This window comes from Columba livia, chromosome 2 (genome assembly GCF_036013475.1).
Source record: "Columba livia isolate bColLiv1 breed racing homer chromosome 2, bColLiv1.pat.W.v2, whole genome shotgun sequence".
In the NCBI taxonomy this organism is placed as follows: Eukaryota; Metazoa; Chordata; class Aves; order Columbiformes; family Columbidae; genus Columba; species Columba livia.
In genome coordinates, this window is record NC_088603.1 from 125,943,083 (window position 1) to 125,963,422 (window position 20,340).

The 20,340-nt window shown below is 39.9% G+C and overlaps 1 protein-coding gene across 8 annotated transcripts in view; it reads right to left on the reverse strand.

Moving 5' to 3' along the window:
• PDE7A (phosphodiesterase 7A) overlaps positions 1-20,340 on the reverse strand; it is an 82,465-nt gene that overhangs the window by 11,675 nt on the left and 50,450 nt on the right. For 6 of the 8 annotated variants that reach the window (XM_065053662.1, XM_065053663.1, XM_065053668.1 and 3 more), the window contains 3 exons: positions 4,946-5,097; positions 3,266-3,329; positions 878-973 (listed from right to left, as the gene is read on the reverse strand). The exons of 1 other annotated variant lie outside the window; for it this stretch is intronic. In XM_065053662.1, the coding sequence (XP_064909734.1) occupies positions 878-973; positions 3,266-3,329; positions 4,946-5,097 (312 nt within the window). The remainder of the gene's footprint in view (positions 1-877; positions 974-3,265; positions 3,330-4,945; positions 5,098-20,340) is intronic. One more of the 8 variants, XM_065053665.1, reaches the window with a different exon arrangement.

Genomic DNA, 20,340 nt, shown 5'->3' on the forward strand with positions numbered 1-20,340 from the left:
CTGAAAGAGAACTAAATGATGAAAACAAAAACATTCCCTTATTTGGAAGGGGAAAAGCGCCTTTCAAATGTGATTTCTCCCCTGTTAAATGACAAGCTTATTACCACAAAATTATTTTCTTTGAAACTGTGAAAGCCTGGTAAAAGGGACCAGAAACTTGTTTCTCCTGCCCAGTTAACAAAACAAAACCAAACCACACACACCAAAAAAGCATCCCACTCTACAAAATTACATAAAAGGTACTGACACAGAAGAACCAAAGGTTGTCTCACAGCAGTGTCTGTGTCTATGGTCTGGGGATGCAGAAAGACAGCTCCTTCAGCTGTCAAAGTACCACTTGGTTTGAATGTTCTACATCATCTTTACAATTGCAGCACCGCAGGCCCACCCGTGCGCTCTGTCTATGGAGAAAGCGTTGCCACAAGGAACAGCGCTTATTTGTAGGAGGGTCTGAGCAAGCAAGAGATGGCATCAAATTGGCACCATTAAACACGGCCAAACTGGTATGTTCGGTAAAGTTTGGAAACAGTATCATTAATTGAAAATCAATACAAAGAAAGGAGCTGTCTAGCCTTTCCCAGTAAAAATGACACACAATGTCACATATATTCCTGATCATCTAGATTTAATAAATACAATACAGCATCTGGTACAAAACTACTAAACTTGTTAATACTTGCTTGGATTTAACATGGACATTTCTATACTCGTAGAAACTTTGAGAGATTGCCTCAATCCATATAATTTAAATCACTGCACAATCTGGGCTACATCGGTACTCTTCAAACCTTATTGCTAAACTATAACCAGCACTTCATTTAAGGAATAAAAATGCGGATAAACAGCAATATTCATCATAATAAAAAGCTGTATTTACCCAAAAATCTACGGAGTTTCATCGTATCTAACTGGAAGTGTTCAATTAGTCCATGAAGATTAAACAGATGAAAGGTTAAGCTGACTAGACTGTTTCCTAAAAATAAGATGAAAATACTAATTCATTGGAAGCCATGAAATCAGTGACTCTTTAATAAGAAATGTATTATTTCAAACAAATTGGTCACAAAAATTATACAAGCAAATTTCTCTACACCAATTGATGATATTTAAACCTTACTGCATTACAGGATTCCATTAGCTACCTCCTCCAGTAATCAGCAGTGATTTTGCATCATGACAATGCATTTGCCAATTGTCCACTGTCAACTGATAGGAGGAAAACGTTACTGAACATTAAAAAGAAAAAAAATCAACAGGCTTCAACGTGCAAACCCGTTAAAACAGTATTTAACTTCGTGGTATGTCGTGTCATGACTCTCATAAATCAACATACAGCTTAAAACCAAATAGGAAAGTAATCAGACAAAGAAAAAACACTAGTCAACACTCTTGATTAGCATACATTGCACATATGCTCTCATTTTCATGATGTATTTTGGTAAACTACTTCTTATTTCACCCAGAATTCAAATAAAACATTTTCAATTTCCCTAGGAAATGTATACTATTACAAGCTTACAATATATTTTGCCTACTCATAGCTATAATTTTACAATCACTTGCAGTGGTAAAATAAGTGAAACTGTAAGAGACACAGTCTGCAAATGCTTACTTGAAATAGTTTGCCCATTATTTACTCTGCAAACAATATGTAGTGCTGGACAACTCAGTCTTGGCACATTGACTCTGACGATCGTCATTTAGCAGGAATTAATGAGCTTAGCACAGACAGAAACTGAGGTACGGAAAGACAATTTCTGCTAATCTAGCTTCTTACTAGGCTTAATATATTCACATGTGCACACCACTTTCTCACAATTCTTCGAACATTTACTGAGCATTTACAGGCAGCTCATCAAGCAGTTTCATACACAGCATTCTCACCTTACAAACTTTCAAGAACAAGACTCCCTGTTCAAAATGTCCTCCTAAAATGACTAAATTAGGATGCAAAAAGGATGGTATAGGAAGGCTTCCACAACAGAAGTTGTACTGTAGTATCTAAAATGTATTCGAAAAAAGCATATTTAAAAGCTACAGAAGGCCTCTGATAGAAAGGATGATTTGAGATTACTCCTATCTGATAAACTAATCCAAAATAAACCATGTTTACAAACAGGTTGCCTTGCACACATAGCTTTTTCTCATTCTGTTATATAGTCTAACGTTTATCACTATCTATATAAACATTCAATTTGTAAAAATCCTCATTGTTTTCATTTTTATATCCATTGTCTGTATGAAACAAAACTGTGAGGATACTGCTTTTACACTACATTAAGCCATGCATCTCTTCAACAAAACAGGAGAGAAAATTAGGTTTTGCTGCCATATTTTCCTTTCTGATCTTCTATCTTTCTTTCTGCCAATTTTAAACACTCCAACTGCACTTCTGCTACCAGCTCCATTTGACTGACGTAAAACCTGCAAGAGCTGCCCTCCGTTCATTTCCCACGATGGCACAAATGTCACCTTGGTGCTGGGCTTGCTGATCATCCTCTTCCATTCTATTCAAAACTCAGCTTCCATTGCTGTGACTGTAATACAAAACCTCACCCTACCCTCTGCAGCAGCCCTCCCTCCTCCTTTCCAGCACATTTACAGATGACCTTTCTAATTGTCTGTTCATAATTCAAACACTTTATTTGATTTTTATTTTTTTTTTACTTCTACTTTAGTTCCTATTGCTAATTGTAATTGGTACACAAAACTAATCGCAGTATTCTCTTCCTTTTTGTATATTGTGCAAGCTATGTGTACAGCAGCTTCTGTCTGCTCAACTCCTAACTCTCTAAGTATTCTATTGTATGTCATAATTATAATGCATTCATACCATAACGCCTTCTTATTTAATTGTAAAGCAATAGAACTATGTTATTTAACATTAAATTGATCAGAAAAATACTTGTTCAATATAAATGACCTTTTGGACACAATCATATACATTACCAGCATTCCATAATTAAAAAAAAAAGAATACTGAGTTAGCAAAATTATTAATTTACATCAAATTACTAAGAGAACAGCAACCTACTAAGTATAAGGGCCTCTTCTACAAATCAGTGATTATTATACCAGTACTGACAATAACTGTATTTTAACAAAGTGACCAGGCAAACTAGAATTTAGATTTAAGACTTAAATAAGAAACTACTACCTGATGAAATTTGTGCTTTTTAGTGAACAAGCAATCACATACTGCAATGTAAGAGCAATAGTTATGCTAGGAGATAAAACACAAATGAAGTAGCAGAGGTAGACTCACCATTTGTCAGTCTATCAAAAAGAAAAATATCAAAATTCCAATTTCCAACCTTCTCCAGCATACACTGAAAGAAAACAAAAGCTGTCATGTTTTTTCCTCAGTATATGCCATCTTCCCATAGCCCAGTGGAGTATTTAAGATTTCAGAGACAGGTGCAAGTCTTAGGATTTCTACATACAAAAAAGAGCATCAGAAGAATAACTAAATTTGTCTGATAACTGAAAAGCGTGTTAAAGAAACCCCATACAATACACTACAAGTAGTGCCTTGACAGAACTGGTTGGAGATTTTCCCTTCATCCTTCAGTCAATTTCTTAAAAGAAATAAGACACAATTTAAAACAATTAGGTGAAAACCAGAAGCAGTATGACAGAATGACTCTGTATTCTGACTTCTTCCACTAATTTTTGCAATGAGTTACTAAATTAATCTCTGTGTAGTCCTTTACCTAGTTTTCTCTCTTTCAGTTTTTGTTTATAGAAGAGAAATAATACCTAGATGCTTTACTGGACATAAGACAAGCCTTTAATTTTTTTAAGAAGTTGGCTTTTGAGTTTCTACCTCACTGCACTGGCACTTCTTCACAGCTGCTCCATACGACCTGTTCTTCTGGCAACAGGGATGAACAGGAGCAGCAAACAGCATCCAGAGTTCAGCAGTCAGAGTCTTTGCCTCTCCTGCCTCTAGCAGAAATTCCTGGCCAGCGCATTTTACAACAGGCCTTCCCCTATTCTCATCAGATTGGTAGAGCTGTTTCATACTATGTTCTAGCTTTTCTCCACCAGTCCCTAAAACTCAGCTACCAGAAGAAACAAACAGCACTAACAAGATCTTCCACTGTTTACTTCATGTACATTTTTTAAATCCATCCTCCAGATCATCAGGTATTTCCTACCCTGGGGCCTGATGATGTGCCGTATGGATATGTCGCATGATCAGCACGCTCCTTCTCTGTGTCCATGTCGCTAACAAGCAGCTTTACATACAATCTCCAAGATGACACAGCCTTTGGGATCCTGAATAACCTATGAGCTTTGCCTGCTCGCTCCCCTTCAGCTCTACCCCTCCTCTGTACCAATTCACCAGCCCTTCATCCAACTATCTGTTCTTTAAGTGCTGCCCATCATCTCAGCAGCTTTACTGCAGCGCGGGCAGAGATGAGAGCTACCAAAAACAAAGCCAGTTTGGCATAATAATCTTCTGATAAACCCATTTATGCATTTTATTGAGTTTTCAGTAGTCAGTCACTCCTCCAGATGTTCAGCAATGAGGTTAATACCGAAAAGGAAAAAAGGGGCGAGGGGTGTGGGGAGGGGGCACAGTTGTCCACATTGTTCCATTACATTTCTTAAATACAGTTACATTTTTCTTTTTTCACTTTTTCTTCAGTTATTACGGTGTATCTTTCATTCACTAGAGTTATTAAAAAAAACTGCCAGCCATATAAGCTCTAAAAATCATCCCAGTAAACTTGTGGGAGGTGAAGGAGTTTGTCAGAAATCAGGTAATTTTGGCTAAACGTGATTAAGATACAAACATACATACACATATACATACAAAAATACATGCTTAAAATCTGCATTTGGCTGCACGCTCTCTTAACATAAGATACAGTTATATACTAGTGAACGTTTTTAAAAAACATGCTTTTAAAAATAAAATAAAAATCAAGCCACTAACCTTAGCTTGTCCATTATAATCATCATCTAAAATGTTCGAAGAATTTGGAGCAGTGATACCTCGGAAAAAACGGGAAGATCTCAGGTATCGCTGAAAACTAAGCAACCTTCTCACATTTCTTGCAGACACAGACACCTCGATTTCAGAATTTGCTACAAAAAACAAGAAAAATACTCTCTCTAATAAACCTTTACAAAAAAAACCCATTCAGGGAAATCTGGTACGACAAAGGAGCTGTATCAAGTGTTTCAGCCACAGAGGTTTTTATTAATAGGAAGTACAGAGATATGACTTAGAAAAGAAGGTTTTCTATGTAAGCACCCTGTAAAGAAAAACAAATATTTACATCACAGCTAAAATGTATATTTTTAAGGAAATCTATTGAAAGGACAAAAGAATTATGGAAATTGTGTAAAAACACATGAAAACTGCTCTCATGTATACACATCCAACCTGTGTCCTTAGCAAATCACATAAAATATATACACCAGCACGATATTATCAGTTATCGTGTGTTGACACAAGACTTACAAGGAGGTCTTGAGCAGATAACAAATAACTTTTACAGAGATTTTAAACCTCAGAAATTCTCCTAAGTTTGCCAGTAAAGTTTTAGACACATTCAAGTGATTTTGGTAGTGTTGCAGATAATTATGCTCAGCACCTCACCTCCGCCAAACAAGCACCACATTTACTTTCATAGCATATGTAATTCCTTTTCCTAGTACAGTGAAATGACTACAGAAGATGGTTTTTGCCTGTTTTCAAAGACTAATCAAAATATTTTTCTCTTATTAGGTTGAGGGGTTTAGCTATTCAAATGACTGTTGCTAGCTTGTGTTCAATTCCACTTGATATGTTTGAAGTGTTTTAGGAACCTGAAGATCAAGCTACATATATCTACAGTTTCTTTGCAATGAGACGGATATTTTTCTTCTGAAATACTTAAGGCCAAACTTGGCCTTTACTTTCTTTTCAGCAGCACCCGCAACAGCAGTTGTACAGAACCAACAGCCAGTCAATAATCTTGATATTCCCTCATTCTGCCTGAAATTACTTACGTTAAAAAGACAAATGGGTATTAAAGAAGTGAATGCAAACATGCTCATTTCCAAAAACGCAGATCATCAAAATCAACATGAGCACAACTTTTAGTTGCCCTTCTATGCCCTTCCAAGAAAAGGGCATATTAGAAACAGGTTAAATTAACAACAAAAATGGTAACTGCTTAAGTCAGTCTATACTATTGTACAGGGGAAGGTCTGGCCTTAACAATCTCAATTAAAAACTCAGTGATTTCTAGTGAAAGGAGTTTAATTCTACATAAAACTTTATCCATATCAATTTTCTCCCTGCACAGGCTTCCACATACTTTTTGTTCTACATTAACTCATTAATATATTAATTTCCAATCTACACTAATAAAATGCCTCTGAACAGAACTGACATTTACAGTACAGTATGTAATCAAATGCAGCAGCATTTCACAGCAACGGTCTTCAGTAACAGAGAATAAATTGACAAAACTGAAATATTCTTTCAGCCATGCCTGAAATACTCCATCAGGATTCTCAAATTGCCATCATTCTCCAAGGGCTAATGCAGACACCTTCACATGAAATATCTTACTTCAAGTCAGCACGATTAAGGCCAAGGATGCTTCCTCTGAAGACACTGGTACATACTTATCCCAGCTATGTAAGCGAGGGTACTACATATGATAAAGGTTGCTTATAAAGCAACATTCATCCATACAGCAGGCAAATGAATAGACTGTGTCATGCTGCATTACTCTACCAATATTTCTAACCACATTTGTTAACATGAGGTTACAGCGAGCACTGCCAGCCTGCAGAACAGAGAAGCAGGGAGCGATACAGCTGCTCCTGTTAACAGAGCGTAGGTTTCAGTTAAGTAGTTTTTCCCCCTCAATCTTGATCCAGCCCCTTAAAATTCATATTTCAGAACAGAAGTCATTAGTTTTGAAATAAAACAATATAAAGGGGGTATATATTTAGTCCATAAAATTACCTAAAATATCCATAAAGTCCCATGCAAGATCCAGGAACTTCACTAAATCTCAGTAAATCTAAATATTTTGAGTAGGAGAAATCAGCACTCTTCTGGCAGTACAGATAGTTTTCTTGATCGTAAGTAGTCTTTTACAGATCTATAGTTAACGAAAGCCTACTTTTGTTGTCATGCTACAAATAAGTCTCACTGTCACAGAACAGATGCCACCCATTAATCTTCAGCAGAACAGTATGATGTAGGTAATACAAGTAAAAAAACATTTCTTTTTCAGCAAAGCACGCAACAGAACACAGAAATGTGAGGATCTGGCAGCACAGACCTGCGTCCAACCTGTATTTGTATTCATAAGCCATTTGTGGGGGGTTGCACATGTTTTTGCTTCAGTATATTTCTGATCATCATGTGGGTACAGGGGCAAATGAAATACTCAGTTTTCTGTGAAGCTGAACAGTCATTACTCTTTACTTTGCAATATGTTATCGACACATCCATCTCAAAAATATTTTTAACCTACCATCAGTTTGTACAGTTCATAAACCACTACTCTTACACAATCTCAATTTTCTCCCCTTTACTTTAAAAAAAGGGGTGAAGAAAAAAAAAAAAGGAAAAAAAGCACCGTTCCAGTTGATATAATTCAAACAAACAACAACAAGCCAACTTCATCGAAGGTAGCAAAACACTGGCCCAGGTTGCCCAGAGAGGTGGTAGATGTCCCATCCCTGGAGACATTCAAGGCCAGACTGGATGGGGCTCTGAGCAACCTGATCTAGTTGAAGATGTCCCTGCTCATTGCAGGGGGGTTGGTCTAGATGATCTTTGAAGGGCCCTTCTGACGCAAACTATTCTATGGTTTATTCCAGCCTTCCTGGCAGCAATACTGTCATTACAGAATCACAGAATGGTTGAGGTGGCAGGGGACCTCTGGAGGGCCTTTGGTCAAACCCACAGCATCCCTGGATAACCTGTGCCAGGTCACCCTCACAGTGAAAAAGTGTTTCTGATATGCAGAGGGAACCTTCCATGTTTCAGTTTGTGGCCACTGCCTCTTGTCTTGGCACTGGGCACCACTGAAAAGACCCTGGCTCCGTCCTCTTTGCACCCTCCCTTCAGGTATTTTACACAGGTATTGATATACATTGATAAGGTCCCCCCTGAGTCTTCTCTGCTCCAGGCTGAACAATCCCAGCTCTCTCAGCCTCTCCTCATCATCCCCTTAAACACATTCCTGATCCTTTAGCTGGACTCTCCAGTATGTCCATATCTCTCATGTACTGGGGAGCCCAGACCTGGACCCAGGTGTGCTACCACCACTGCTGAGCAGAGGGGCAGGATCACCTCCCTCCACCTGCTGGCAACTCTCCTAATGCAGCGCAGGGTACCACTCACCTTCTTTGCTGCAAGGGCACACTGATGGCTTGTCCAACCCGGTCTCCACCAGGAGCCCCAGGACCTTCTGTGCCAAGCTGCTTTCCAGCTGTTCAGTCCCCAGCCTGTGCTGGTGCCCGGGGTTGTTCCACCCCAGGGGCAGGGGGTTGCAATTCCCTCTGAACTATTTATTCCACACGTATAGCCCAAGTCAGGCAATAGCAGCTTGACCAAGCAGCCTATCAATTAGATCTGCAACAATCAGAATAATTTCTAAATAAGAAAAAAATATTGTTGAGCCCTCCCAGCCCTCTGCAGTTCCAGAACACCTAATTCAGGGGACTACACCAACCTAACAGCTCAACATTTGCTATGGGACGATTCAGAATAGGTGAGTCAGATGTGGAGGTTTGACAGGTAATTAATTTAAAAGGGAGGCTGAAAAAGAAAATAGCTAGCTTTCAAGGAAGGAGGCGGGGAGGGAAATACAGGTTCTTAAAGCTGCAGGAACACTGATAGCACCCATGCTTGCAGTTTCCTTTTCCTCACAGATAAACTATGATGGATACAACAATCAGCCACTTTGCAGTTCTGGCAGACCAGCAAAGACACATTCACGGGAAGGATTGGTAAACTGAATGACACAGTTGTGCGATGGAAACTTAGTATTTCCCTCCTGGCACAAGCAGGACAGTCATTCCCGCTACATGTGTGATTAATGAGAACGTCAGCCAACTGTCTTCTACCGTGAGTCATGAAACGAGATGCTAGTTTCAGAGACCCTACCAAAAGCAAGGTTCAAGATGTATTTATAATGAAGAGAAGGTGAGGAGTGCAGAGTGCACCACATTTGCTCAAGAAAAGCCATGCTGCAAACCCATTCCTCCTCCCGGCCTGTCCATCATTTCATTTGGAGTTTTCAGTGTGCTTTTCTAATGTCTAACAGTGACCATCTGCTCTTAAGAGATAAGGACAGTTTAAGGACAAATTAGCATGAGAAAATAAATAAATGTAAAACATTTACAATCTTGAGAACTGGAACAGAATGAAAGCAGAGTCAGGAAGTCAGGTGTGTGAAGAAGGTACAGCGTCCAGAAGTGCCTTCGATGCAAGGAAACAGAAGACAAACTGCAGACCTTTGTGCCCAGACAACAGCAGCTCCCCTATGACAATCTTCTACCTTTCTTATTTCTTCATACTTAAAGTCAGAATATCACCCGAAGTATTTTTTACTTCCAATTTTTTTTTAATTAAAATTATGATATTCTTGTTTCTAAGCATCTTAGTGAGACACTAATTAAAAACAAACAACTTTCTCTAAAATAAAAAGCAATAATTCTGTTTACTAACATCAGTTATTTTGATAACGTCACGCATATACAGCAAGAAAAAAAATATAAACTGTCTTCATGATACAGATATAATCTGTATTCCAAGACACTTATTTTAATCTCTCTTCCCACTCCAAATCTCTCCAGTGTGTTGTACTGCATGAAAAACTAGACAAAATAATTTTGTCATATTTACCAGGGATATTAAATACTTAGTTTTCTCATGTTGAAATAAAAAAATTAGTGAAGACAAGTCAAAATCACTTTAAAAATAATAATATACTGATATACTCTCAGAATTTTTTGCATCTTTTGTAGTAAGAACAGACAATGAACTAAAGAATGACAATTTAATTATGGCTTGGTTAAAATTTTTTTAATAGAAACCATAATTTTTAGCAAAATGCTTTAACTTTCTTGTAATGCAAAGGATAAGGACTCACAGCCTCTCATGGGGTCCCGGTCAAAACAAGGCTTATCCAGCATAAAACCTGTGCTTTCCACTTCTTCCCTGCTATAGGCAATAGGTAAATAGGAAATTATGCATGATAAAAATAACTGAATTTTACTATTACCAATAGAAAGAGCTTAACTGAGGATCTCAGGTATCACTAACAGAAAAAGGAATTAAAAAAAAATATTTGTGAGGAAGGATCTTTCTTATGTGTGAACAGGAAACCTGAAGTTTAAGGTGCATATGCTCAGAGAAGTTTGTCCTAAAAAAATTAAAGGAAATAATTTCATGGAAGTAAAATCTCACAATTTTTCCATGTTAAAGGCAACTACGCATTCGTTTAACATTTTTACATAGAAGATACTATTCAAATGTAACATAATATCTGAAAGTTTCCACTAACTGTAAATATATACATTTGAAAGAAATATTCAATTTCACATGGCAATTATAACCATATTTCTAAAGCCTTGCAAGACACAAGTCATTTCTACTTATGAATAATTTGAAAGTATCACGTAGCATTTCACACCACTAGAGGGACCTATGCGCATTCTAATTTCACATCTATGCCCATCAAACCATTAAGAAATGCATTATATTTAAGTCCTGTTATTTAGCTGCTCTTTAAGTCTTTCAATCACGATTTGCATTTTAAAGTACTTTTAAGACATTCAGTACCGAAGTCATATCTAAAACTATGATTTCATGTGGAAGATATAATTTCAAGCAAGGATTTTGAAGTTATATATGAAGACTACCGGTGTCTAAACTACCTTATTACCCTTCCTGACATCCTTAGAACCACTCTGGAGCCCTGACAGCATCACTGTAAGGCACTATACCTCCTCTTCTGCTTCAAAGAATTAAATTAAGCCAGTCTGGTTTGGTTTTGATGTATCATATGTATGTATTTATATACACATTCATACTTTTTTTTTCTTTTTAATCCACATAATAATGATCACTGGAAAATAAGCTGTGGGTTAAGGATTTGTTAAACAACCACGGCCTTGCAAGAGTCTTCTGACTGGAATCAGAAAATTGTGTTAAGTTTTAGGAAGTTCTAGTAGTATCACTACTTCAGTAGAAACTCCAGTAGTTTTCAACAGATCACCCCCAATGGAAGGCAACTGTCAAGCACCACCACCACCAAAGATATTAATACCTCTTTTCCTGAAGGACCCTAGAGAATGAAATGCTGCCTTAGTAAAGTATCAAGAGAGAGAATAGTAGAATAATTCAGTTGGAAGGGACAGAAGATACTGCTGATAGTCCTTTGGTCCAATCTTCTGCTCAAAGCAGAGCTAATTTGAGAGAAATCACTCAAAGCGCAGGGATTAGACTACTTCAGTGTGAATTAAATGCCAGTAGCACTATAAGCCATTAAATAGTACAGCAGCAAAAGTGTAAAAAGAAAACATTTTGAGAAGGTATCTAAAGGATTCTACCCATGTAATTCTTCTGAATTTTGTCTCCCCTTAATATCTCTGTAAACACCCCACAACACTGTTGTGGGCGTCTGTTACAGGCCACCAGATCAGGCTGAGGAAGTTGATGAGGCCTTCTGTGGGCAGTTGAGAGTGGCCTCACAGTCACAGGCCCTGGTTGTTGTGGGGGATTTTAACTTCCCTGATGTTTGCTGGAAGGACCATTCGGCCAGCCAGCCACAGTCCAGGAGGTTCCTCCAGTGCATTGATGATAACTTCCTCATGCAGATGGTGGAGGAGCCGACTAGGAGAGGTGCACTGCTGGATCTCATCCTCACTAACAAGGAGGGTCTGGTCGAAGCAGTAGAGGTTGAGGGCTGCCTGGGTTGCAGTGACCATGAGATGGTGGAGTTCAGCATCTTGGGTGGCAGGAACAGAATAGCAAGTAGAATTGCAACCCTGGACTTTAGCAGGGCTAACTTTGGCCTTTTCAAGCAATTGCTGGGGGAAATCCCATGGGCAAGACTGCTTGAAGGAAAAGGGGCCCAAGATAGCTGGATTGCATTCAGAGATTGCTTCTTCCATGCTCAGGATCAGAGCATCCCCACACGAAGGAAGTCAAGGAAGGGAGCCAGGAGGCCTGCGTGGTTGAATAGGGATCTGTTGGGTATGCTCAAGCAGAAGAGGAGAGTTTACAGGTCATGGAAGCAGGGGCTGGCCACTTGGGAAGAATATAAGGCTGCTGTTAGAGGATGTAGGAAGGCAGCTAGGATAGCCAAGGCCTCCTTAGAATTACAGCTGGCGAGAGGGGTCAAGGACAGCAAAAAGAACTTTTTCAAATACATAGCTGATAAAACTAATACCAGAGGCAATGTAGGCCCACTAATGAACGGGGTGGGTGCCCTGGTGGCAGAAGATACAGAGAAGGCAGAATTACTGAATGCCTTCTTTGTCTCTGTCTACTCTGCCGGAGGCTGCCCTGGGGAGCCCTGTACCCCCGAGACCCCGGATGAAGCCAGGTCAATGGAGGAGTTTGCTTTAGTCGATGAGGACTGGGTTAGGGAGCAATTAAGTAGTCTGGACATCCATAAATCCATGGGTCCAGGTGGGATGCATCCGCAGGTGCTGAGGGAGCTGGCTGAAGTCATTGCTGGACCGCTCTCCATCATCTTTGCCAAGTCTTGGGAAACGGGGGAGGTGCCCGAGGATTGGAGGAAAGCAAATGTCACTCCAGTCTTCAAAAAGGGCAAGAAGGAGGACCTGGGTAATTATAGACCGGTCAGCCTCACCTCTGTCCCTGGGAAAGTAATGGAACAGCTTATCCTTGGTGCCATCTCAAGGCATATCAAGGATAAGAGGGTTATTAGGGGCAGTCAGCATGGCTTTACCAAGGGTAAGTCATGCTTGACCAACCTCATAGCCTTTTATGAGAATGTAACAAGGTGGATGGATGATGGCAGAGCGGTGGATGTGGTCTACCTTGACTTCAGTAAAGCCTTTGACACAGTCTCCCACAGCATCCTCACAGCTAAGTTGAGGAAGTGTGGTCTAGACAATAGACTAGTGAGGTGGGTTGCAAACTGGCTTAAGGAGAGAAGCCAGAGAGTGGTAGTCAATGGTGCGGAGTCTAGTTGGAGGCCAGTATCTAGTGGAGTGCCTCAGGGGTCAGTACTGGGACCAATATCATTCAATATATTCATTAACGATTTAGACGAGGGAATAGAGTGTACTATCAGCAAGTTTGCTGATGACACTAAGCTGGGAGGAGTGGCTGACACGCCAGAAGGCTGTGCTGCCATCCAGCGGGACCTGGACAGGCTGGAGAGTTGGGTGGGGAATAACCTGATGAAATTTAACAAGGGAAAGTGTAGAGTCCTGCATCTGGGCAGGAACAACCCCAGGTTCCAGTATAGGTTGGGAAATTACATATTAGAGAGCAGTGTAGGGGAAAGGGACCTGGGGGTCCTGGTGGACAACAGGATGACCATGAGCCAGCACTGTGCCCTTGTGGCCAGGAAGGCCAATTGGCATCCTGGGGTGTATTAGAAGGGGAGTGGCTAGTAGATCGAGAGAGGTCCTCCTTCCCCTCTACTCCGCCCTGGTGAGACCACATCTGGAATATTGTGTCCAGTTCTGGGCCCCTCAGTTCCAGAAGGACAGGGAACTGCTGGAGAGGGTCCAGCGTAGGGCAACGAAGATGATTAAGGGAGTGGAGCATCTCCCTTATGAAGAAAGGCTGAGGGACCTGGGGCTCTTTAGTTTGGAGAAGAGGAGACTAAGGGGGGACCTCATTAATGTTTATAAATATATAAAGGGTGAGTGCCATGATGATGGAGCCAGGCTCTTCTCGGTGGCCAACAATGGTAGGACAAGGGGTAATGGGATCAAGCTGGAACACAAGAGGTTCCGCTTAAATTTGAGAAAAAACTTCTTCTCAGTAAGGGTGACAGAGCACTGGAACAGGCTGCCCAGGGGGGTTGTGGAGTCTCCTTCTCTGGAGACATTCAAAACCCGCCTGGACATGTTCCTGTGCGACCTCACCTAGGCGTTCCTGCTCCAGCAGGGGGATTGGACTAGATGATCTTTTGAGGTCCCTTCCAATCCCAAACATACTGTGATACTGTGAAGAGAAAAATGAAGGAAATTGGACAACACCATTCCTGTGCCAGACTGCATAACATTTTGCAATGGACTAGAAAACAGTATATGCAAGGCATATTCTTTCTTTACCAATTTACTGAATCATAACCCCAGCAATCCTGCAGCTGTGTACTTTTTTTGACCTGAGTCCACCCACTGGGGAAGGCAAATCTGTAGCTCACAACAGGATAGTGTCAACTAACAAACTTTACTGAATATTTAGAGGAATACACATATATCCCTTTCAAAACTGATTTATGCTGTTGTGGCAGAATGCAACCCCCCCCCCCTCCCCCTTCCTCCTTCAGTATGGAAGGAGTGGGCACATCTCCCTCTTTCTCTGCTACTTGAGGCTAACAGCTTCTTTTGTTTGGCCCCAGAGCACCCTGGCCAGGGCCATTAGGAGAAGGGAGTGCCGAGGCACACTGAGCCCCACCCAGCGTGGGGGATGTTTGGAGGCTTCAGGGGCACCCACAGACAGTGTGGGGGTGCAGAGAAGCTTCTAGAGTGCCTACAGTCAGGTCTGATCAGATAAAAACGGGATTCTCGTCGAGACTCCGCCCATTGTGTGGGTCTCTCGGAGCACGAGCAAGATGCTGCCGCCGAGAGCCCCCCCCGGGATGGGGACTCCGCTTGCCTCGCCGCCACGGCTGTGAGTAAAACTTCTCGCAGGATTGTGAGTATATTTATACTTTTTGTGCACATATGCACGTATAAGTTTCCATGCTCCATATGAGCGCGTGTAAAATTAATCCTCGCAGAATCACGAGTGTATTTTCCTCCCGTGCACATATGCACGTATAACTTTCCGTGCACATTTGCACGCGTACTTTAAATCATTTCCTCGCACAATCGCGAGTGTATTTTCCTTCCGTGCACACTTGCACGTGTAACTTTCCGTGCCCAATACGAGCACGTGTATAAATTATTTCCTCGCACAATCGCGAGTGGCCGCCGAGAGCCCCTCGCACAATCGCGAGTGTATTTTCCTCCCGTGCTTCCATGTAAGCACGTGTAGGATTCCGTGCACATTTGCACGTGTAAGTAAATTAACTCTCGCAGGATTGCGGGTGTATTATAAATTTACCCTCGCGGAATCGCGAGTGTACGCTTCCCGTACTCACTACAAGTGCATGTATCTCCTTAAAAATAATCCTGCACTGTGTTTAGGCAAGTGTGTATTTCTCCGGGACTCAGGGACGGCTCCGGCATTGTTTTGGGTGAAGCCACGTGCATGCACACTGTGGACCGCCTGTTGTATTAGTTGCTGCCTCTTAATAATTTTCCTCAACTGATATCCGAACCTTTATTTAAGTCACTTTTGGAGTGCTAAAACCCTGTTTCTCACCGGTTTAATAAAAGTTGGTTTTGGACCTTGTTGTCCCTTAAATTAACCTACGGGGTGCCTCCGTGACAGCTGTGTTAATCAAGATACTGATGCTTTTGAAGAACAAATAAGTTCATTACACTTAGTGGTTCAACTCTTTTTCTCAAAAGAAGGATAATGTATTCCACACCATGGATCAGATATTTTTCTTGATGTTTTCCAAGAAAACACTGTTCTTTGTTGTTCTAAAATTCTTCAGTTATATAGCAATAGAATAACGGAACAATCAAGTAATCCTTTTTTTGGCTATTTTGACCCCCAGAAATGGAAGAACAATTCAAAATTAACAGATTGTGGTTGACAAAAAAATAATATCCTCTAAGAGTATGTATGACTGTCAATAGAAAGGTCAAACTGGGAACAGAGATGAAAACAGAAGAATTCTCACATACTTTATGCCAAATTATCCAGCATTATGAAAAAACCTAAAAAGCAGCCTTTCAAAATAAACTACTTGGAAAAGGGAGACAATGGAGAGGTTCTAAAGAAATGAAACTAGAATGTGGCTGTGTCTATTTCTAAGGCCAAACTTACCTCAGCAATAGAACACTGAGCTGTACCAGTACAAGACTCCAGAGCTCACATGCTGTTTTACAGGAACTTGAAAATAAGAAATTGTAGGTAAAACAACCATCCAGGATAGCAAAAGAATTTAAAAAATAATAAATAAAATTAAAACACACACACACAAAAATACCCCAACAATCTGTCCTGTATTCTTAATTGGAAGCTTTTAGCCTGAAGCCTTCCCTAACCAAGCTCACTTTTCACTTCAAGTTTATCTTCACCATTTTCTTTTGACCAAAGCTGGTTTTAGGACATTTTCTGTGACCTCCCCTTGTGTGACAGCATTCTCTGCACTAAACTGAAGGCAAATTTTTTTAATTCATTTGAATAATCTGGATTGTGAATAACAATTTCAGAATGCATCCTTCACATAAAGGCAGCTTTTTGAGAAATCTCTTGAGTACAAGCTTTTCACTCCTCAGTGCTGGTATTTTCATGGGGAAACAAATACTTCATTGAAACTACGACCACACAGAAATCTGCCAGCATCACTTTATTCATTGTGAAACTCACCCTTCTTCACAGTAGACTGTTGAACAAGACAGACAATTACTCTTAACCAGATTCAGCTAGGTAATTTCCCTATTCTCTTGAAACAAAAAAGGGCACTCAACTTCATCTGGACTACGCTCATTTTATCTCAGCCTCTAGATGGTATTGTCAAAAGCAGACCAGGTGCTGTTACACAAAGATTTCCAAAAATTGCTTAAGGCACTTTGCCGTCTGGCTTCTCACCCAAGAAAAGTCTAAATTCCCTCTCCAAAGCAAACCGTTTCCAACTATTGGTAAGTGAAAAACTGGAAAGTTCAAAACAACACTGGAAATAGTAGATGCTGACATCTTTGCCAGATCTCAAAGTAGCATTTAAAACGCTCCACTAACTGCAATTTTCATGTAAACACTCTGCAAGTTGTATACCAAAGGTAAACTCTGGAATTCCTTAATGTGTTTGCAATCTAAGAAAATTAGATTCATCCATCACCTATAAAAGTAATCTAAACTCCTTTCTTTCCTTTCCCCACTAAAAAGATTCCATAAACAACTAACTAGAAAATTCAAAGTCATAAAGAAGCCTTAAGTTCCCATCACATCATTCTCTCTCCTATGTGAAGCACTGTACTGTACGCAAGCATCAATTTGATCCAAAATTGAGTCAATTCCTAAATGTTTACAGAAACATACTGATTAACTCAGAAAACACTTTCTTCTTTCTAAGGTATTTTTCTCCACAGATGTAACATATTTGGTTATCTATAAAACACAAAATAGAGCCACACATGTTGGCAACATCACCACCTCCCCGTAGGAGCATGCTCAGACTACCATGGCAAGAGAGAATTCTAAAAGTCTTTTGACAAGATCTTATCTATTCTGGTGCAGATACAACAGGAAAAACAAGAAGAAAAAATGTTTCCTCTCCGCAAAACTGAAGTGTTTGGTTTTTATCTGGTTCTTCCAGACTATAACCAACCACCCTTTCCTGAAAAGGAAGTTTGAAAGCATTAATTTGAATTGTATCTGCTTAAGACACTTCACAATACTTTTTTGCTGTTATCTTAATTATTCACTTTAGCTTCCCTTTATTCATTTTGGCCTCACTTCCTAACTATAACATACTGTACACATCACCGAGGACATTTGCTGATTGTTCTTTTTCAGGTGAAACAGTAAGTGATTGGAGCACATGATACATTCTTTTGTTTGTGCATGCTAGAACACCCTCACAAACATAATCAAAGTTTAAGCATTTGTGTGTGTACATACATATACACACAGACACATGCATATAGAAAACAACAGACATCATTGACAACATCTCAATAGCAATTAAACAAAACCTAAAATTTTATTGCTGGTTTGCTGTTTCAGAAAAAGGGAATATTTTTATACTGTCATTTACCAATTCTTCGTCCAAAGATTTTGTTTTTCATTAGCTTTTATCAACATATCCTGTTAACGCTGCAGACCGAATTACTGTCTATGATGTCTTGAGTAATGTAAAAAAAATTCAAAAATAATCACATTAACTGTGTCTATTCATGAACCAGCAGAGAGCAAGCGTAGTTACAACCACTACCATCGCTTTTCCCATAACTTCCATGAAAACTGAACAGTCCATGCTGGGTTGCCAATGAATTTGCCAAACTCCCTTCTTGTTACCCGAGGAGTGAAAAGATCCAGTGCTCTGTGTTCAACTCAGTAAAATATTAAAGTATATGCAATTTACTGTGCAACTGTGAAATATGTACATCCACTGAACAAAAGCAGACCATTATATTTAAGGTAAAAATTTACTTCTGAGGAAGAAAGTTATGTGGCTGTTCCCTCCTCTCCAGAAATGGCATCTTTTAGCTGCTAACCTGAGTTTTGCCCGTGGTCCCACACAGACATAAATCAACAGCCCACAGTAACAGAACAATTATCAGCTGATGTCCCGATGTTCACCAGTTACCAGCCAACTCGAAAAATATAATCCTGACTTTCCCCATTCATTGGGAAGCAGCCTTGTTGAAACAAAAATCTGTTAACTGAGCTATTCCTCCTGGCTAGTTCCTGCAATTAGCTATAAAAATGTGACTTCTGGAATAACAGATAACATAGGAGAAAAACCACCATCCAAACGTAGTTCGATCATCAGTCAAATCCTGCATATAATAATTCTCTGATATGACTCTGACACCATCTCTAGCAACAAAGACATTTTTTCCAAGAAATTTTAGAGTGAATTTCCTAGAAAGAAGTTACTACTGAGAATACCTCTAGCCAGTTTAGCAACTTGAATATTCACGTAGCACCTACAGATCTCTGGGATGAAGATGCAGACACTGAGGTTATAATCCTTAAGAAGAAACAGAAGTGGTCCTAAGAACTAAATGCTAGCAAACTTTACTTTGGTAACAGTAGTTGAAGTTGCAAGTAAAAACGATGTTACAAGTCAGAAGTGTTTATTAAAAAACAAAGCAAAAGAAAAAAAGCCCACAGAACATCACCACAGAATCTTCTTAAAAATAGAGTAATGCATTTAAAATTCGGTACTCTTCAAATCTACCAATAAAATATTGGGTTAAGAACCTAATAGTAAAATATTGGAAAAAGACAACTGGTCAGCAGATTATTAGCTGGAATTCCTGAAGACATTCAACTTCTTCACAAAACATCATTAGCAGAAAAAGAAAATAACGCAAAACAACAGAAGTTAGCTAAGCAAAATACAAAACAGCAATAACGCTCCATCACTGTGAATGACAGCCAGTATACGTCATCTGCAAAACAAGTAAGCAATGATCATTGCAAAACATTTAGAACCAAAGAGTAAAGTTAGTGGATGGTAGGAAAAAAGTTCCAGTGAAACTTTACAAACACCATGAAGGAGGCATATCCATGCATTACTGATGTTCAATATGCAGCTGGGGGATAGGGAGGAAGTCAACATTCAGATGGTTTAGTTGCTTCAGCTGCAGAGGAGACCCTTTTCAGCCCAGGCTTCACCCCAAGCAACGAAGAGCCAGCTGGCTCCTCTCCCATGCTGTTGCTCATATGGCTGAACGTTTTTTTTTCAGCCATGTAGCTCTATGTGGCAAAATCCTCTGGAGCCACTGGAGGAGGGTGGGGAGAATATCCTATTAATGAGGTCAAATCTGATTCCCACAACTTCTCTCTACCCACAGCCTGACGGTACAATACTAAAGCCCTTTTGCTTAAAACAATTAAGGAAACACTGATCAGGACTCAGTTAGTATTGCGGATAAAAAGAAAACATTTTACTGATTACAAAAAATAAAATCTGTAAATGAATAGATAATGTAGTGATATGGTGAGAGATGGGGCTGAATTCCTTTACAGGCTTTGAAATAAACTCCACAAAGTAGCAGGAGTTTTAAGTCAAAGCACAACATTACAACAAGTCACAACCCTGAAGTACAAAAAAATCTGACTATAATATGCCAACTCTAAGAACTGCCATAGCAGCTGACTCGAGGAGGAAGCTAGAACCAAAGAATTTTGGGGCCCTCCTGATAACATTCTTTGCTGTCATCAGACACCACAGTTGATGTTGCTGAAGTTGGTGCCTGTGCCTGAACAAGTAGGGACAAGAAAAAGGGTTGTGAAAAACCCTTCTCCTCATTAGTCATGATCTGTGGGACAAACAATCATCAAGATGGAATGAAAAAGCATGAGGAGGA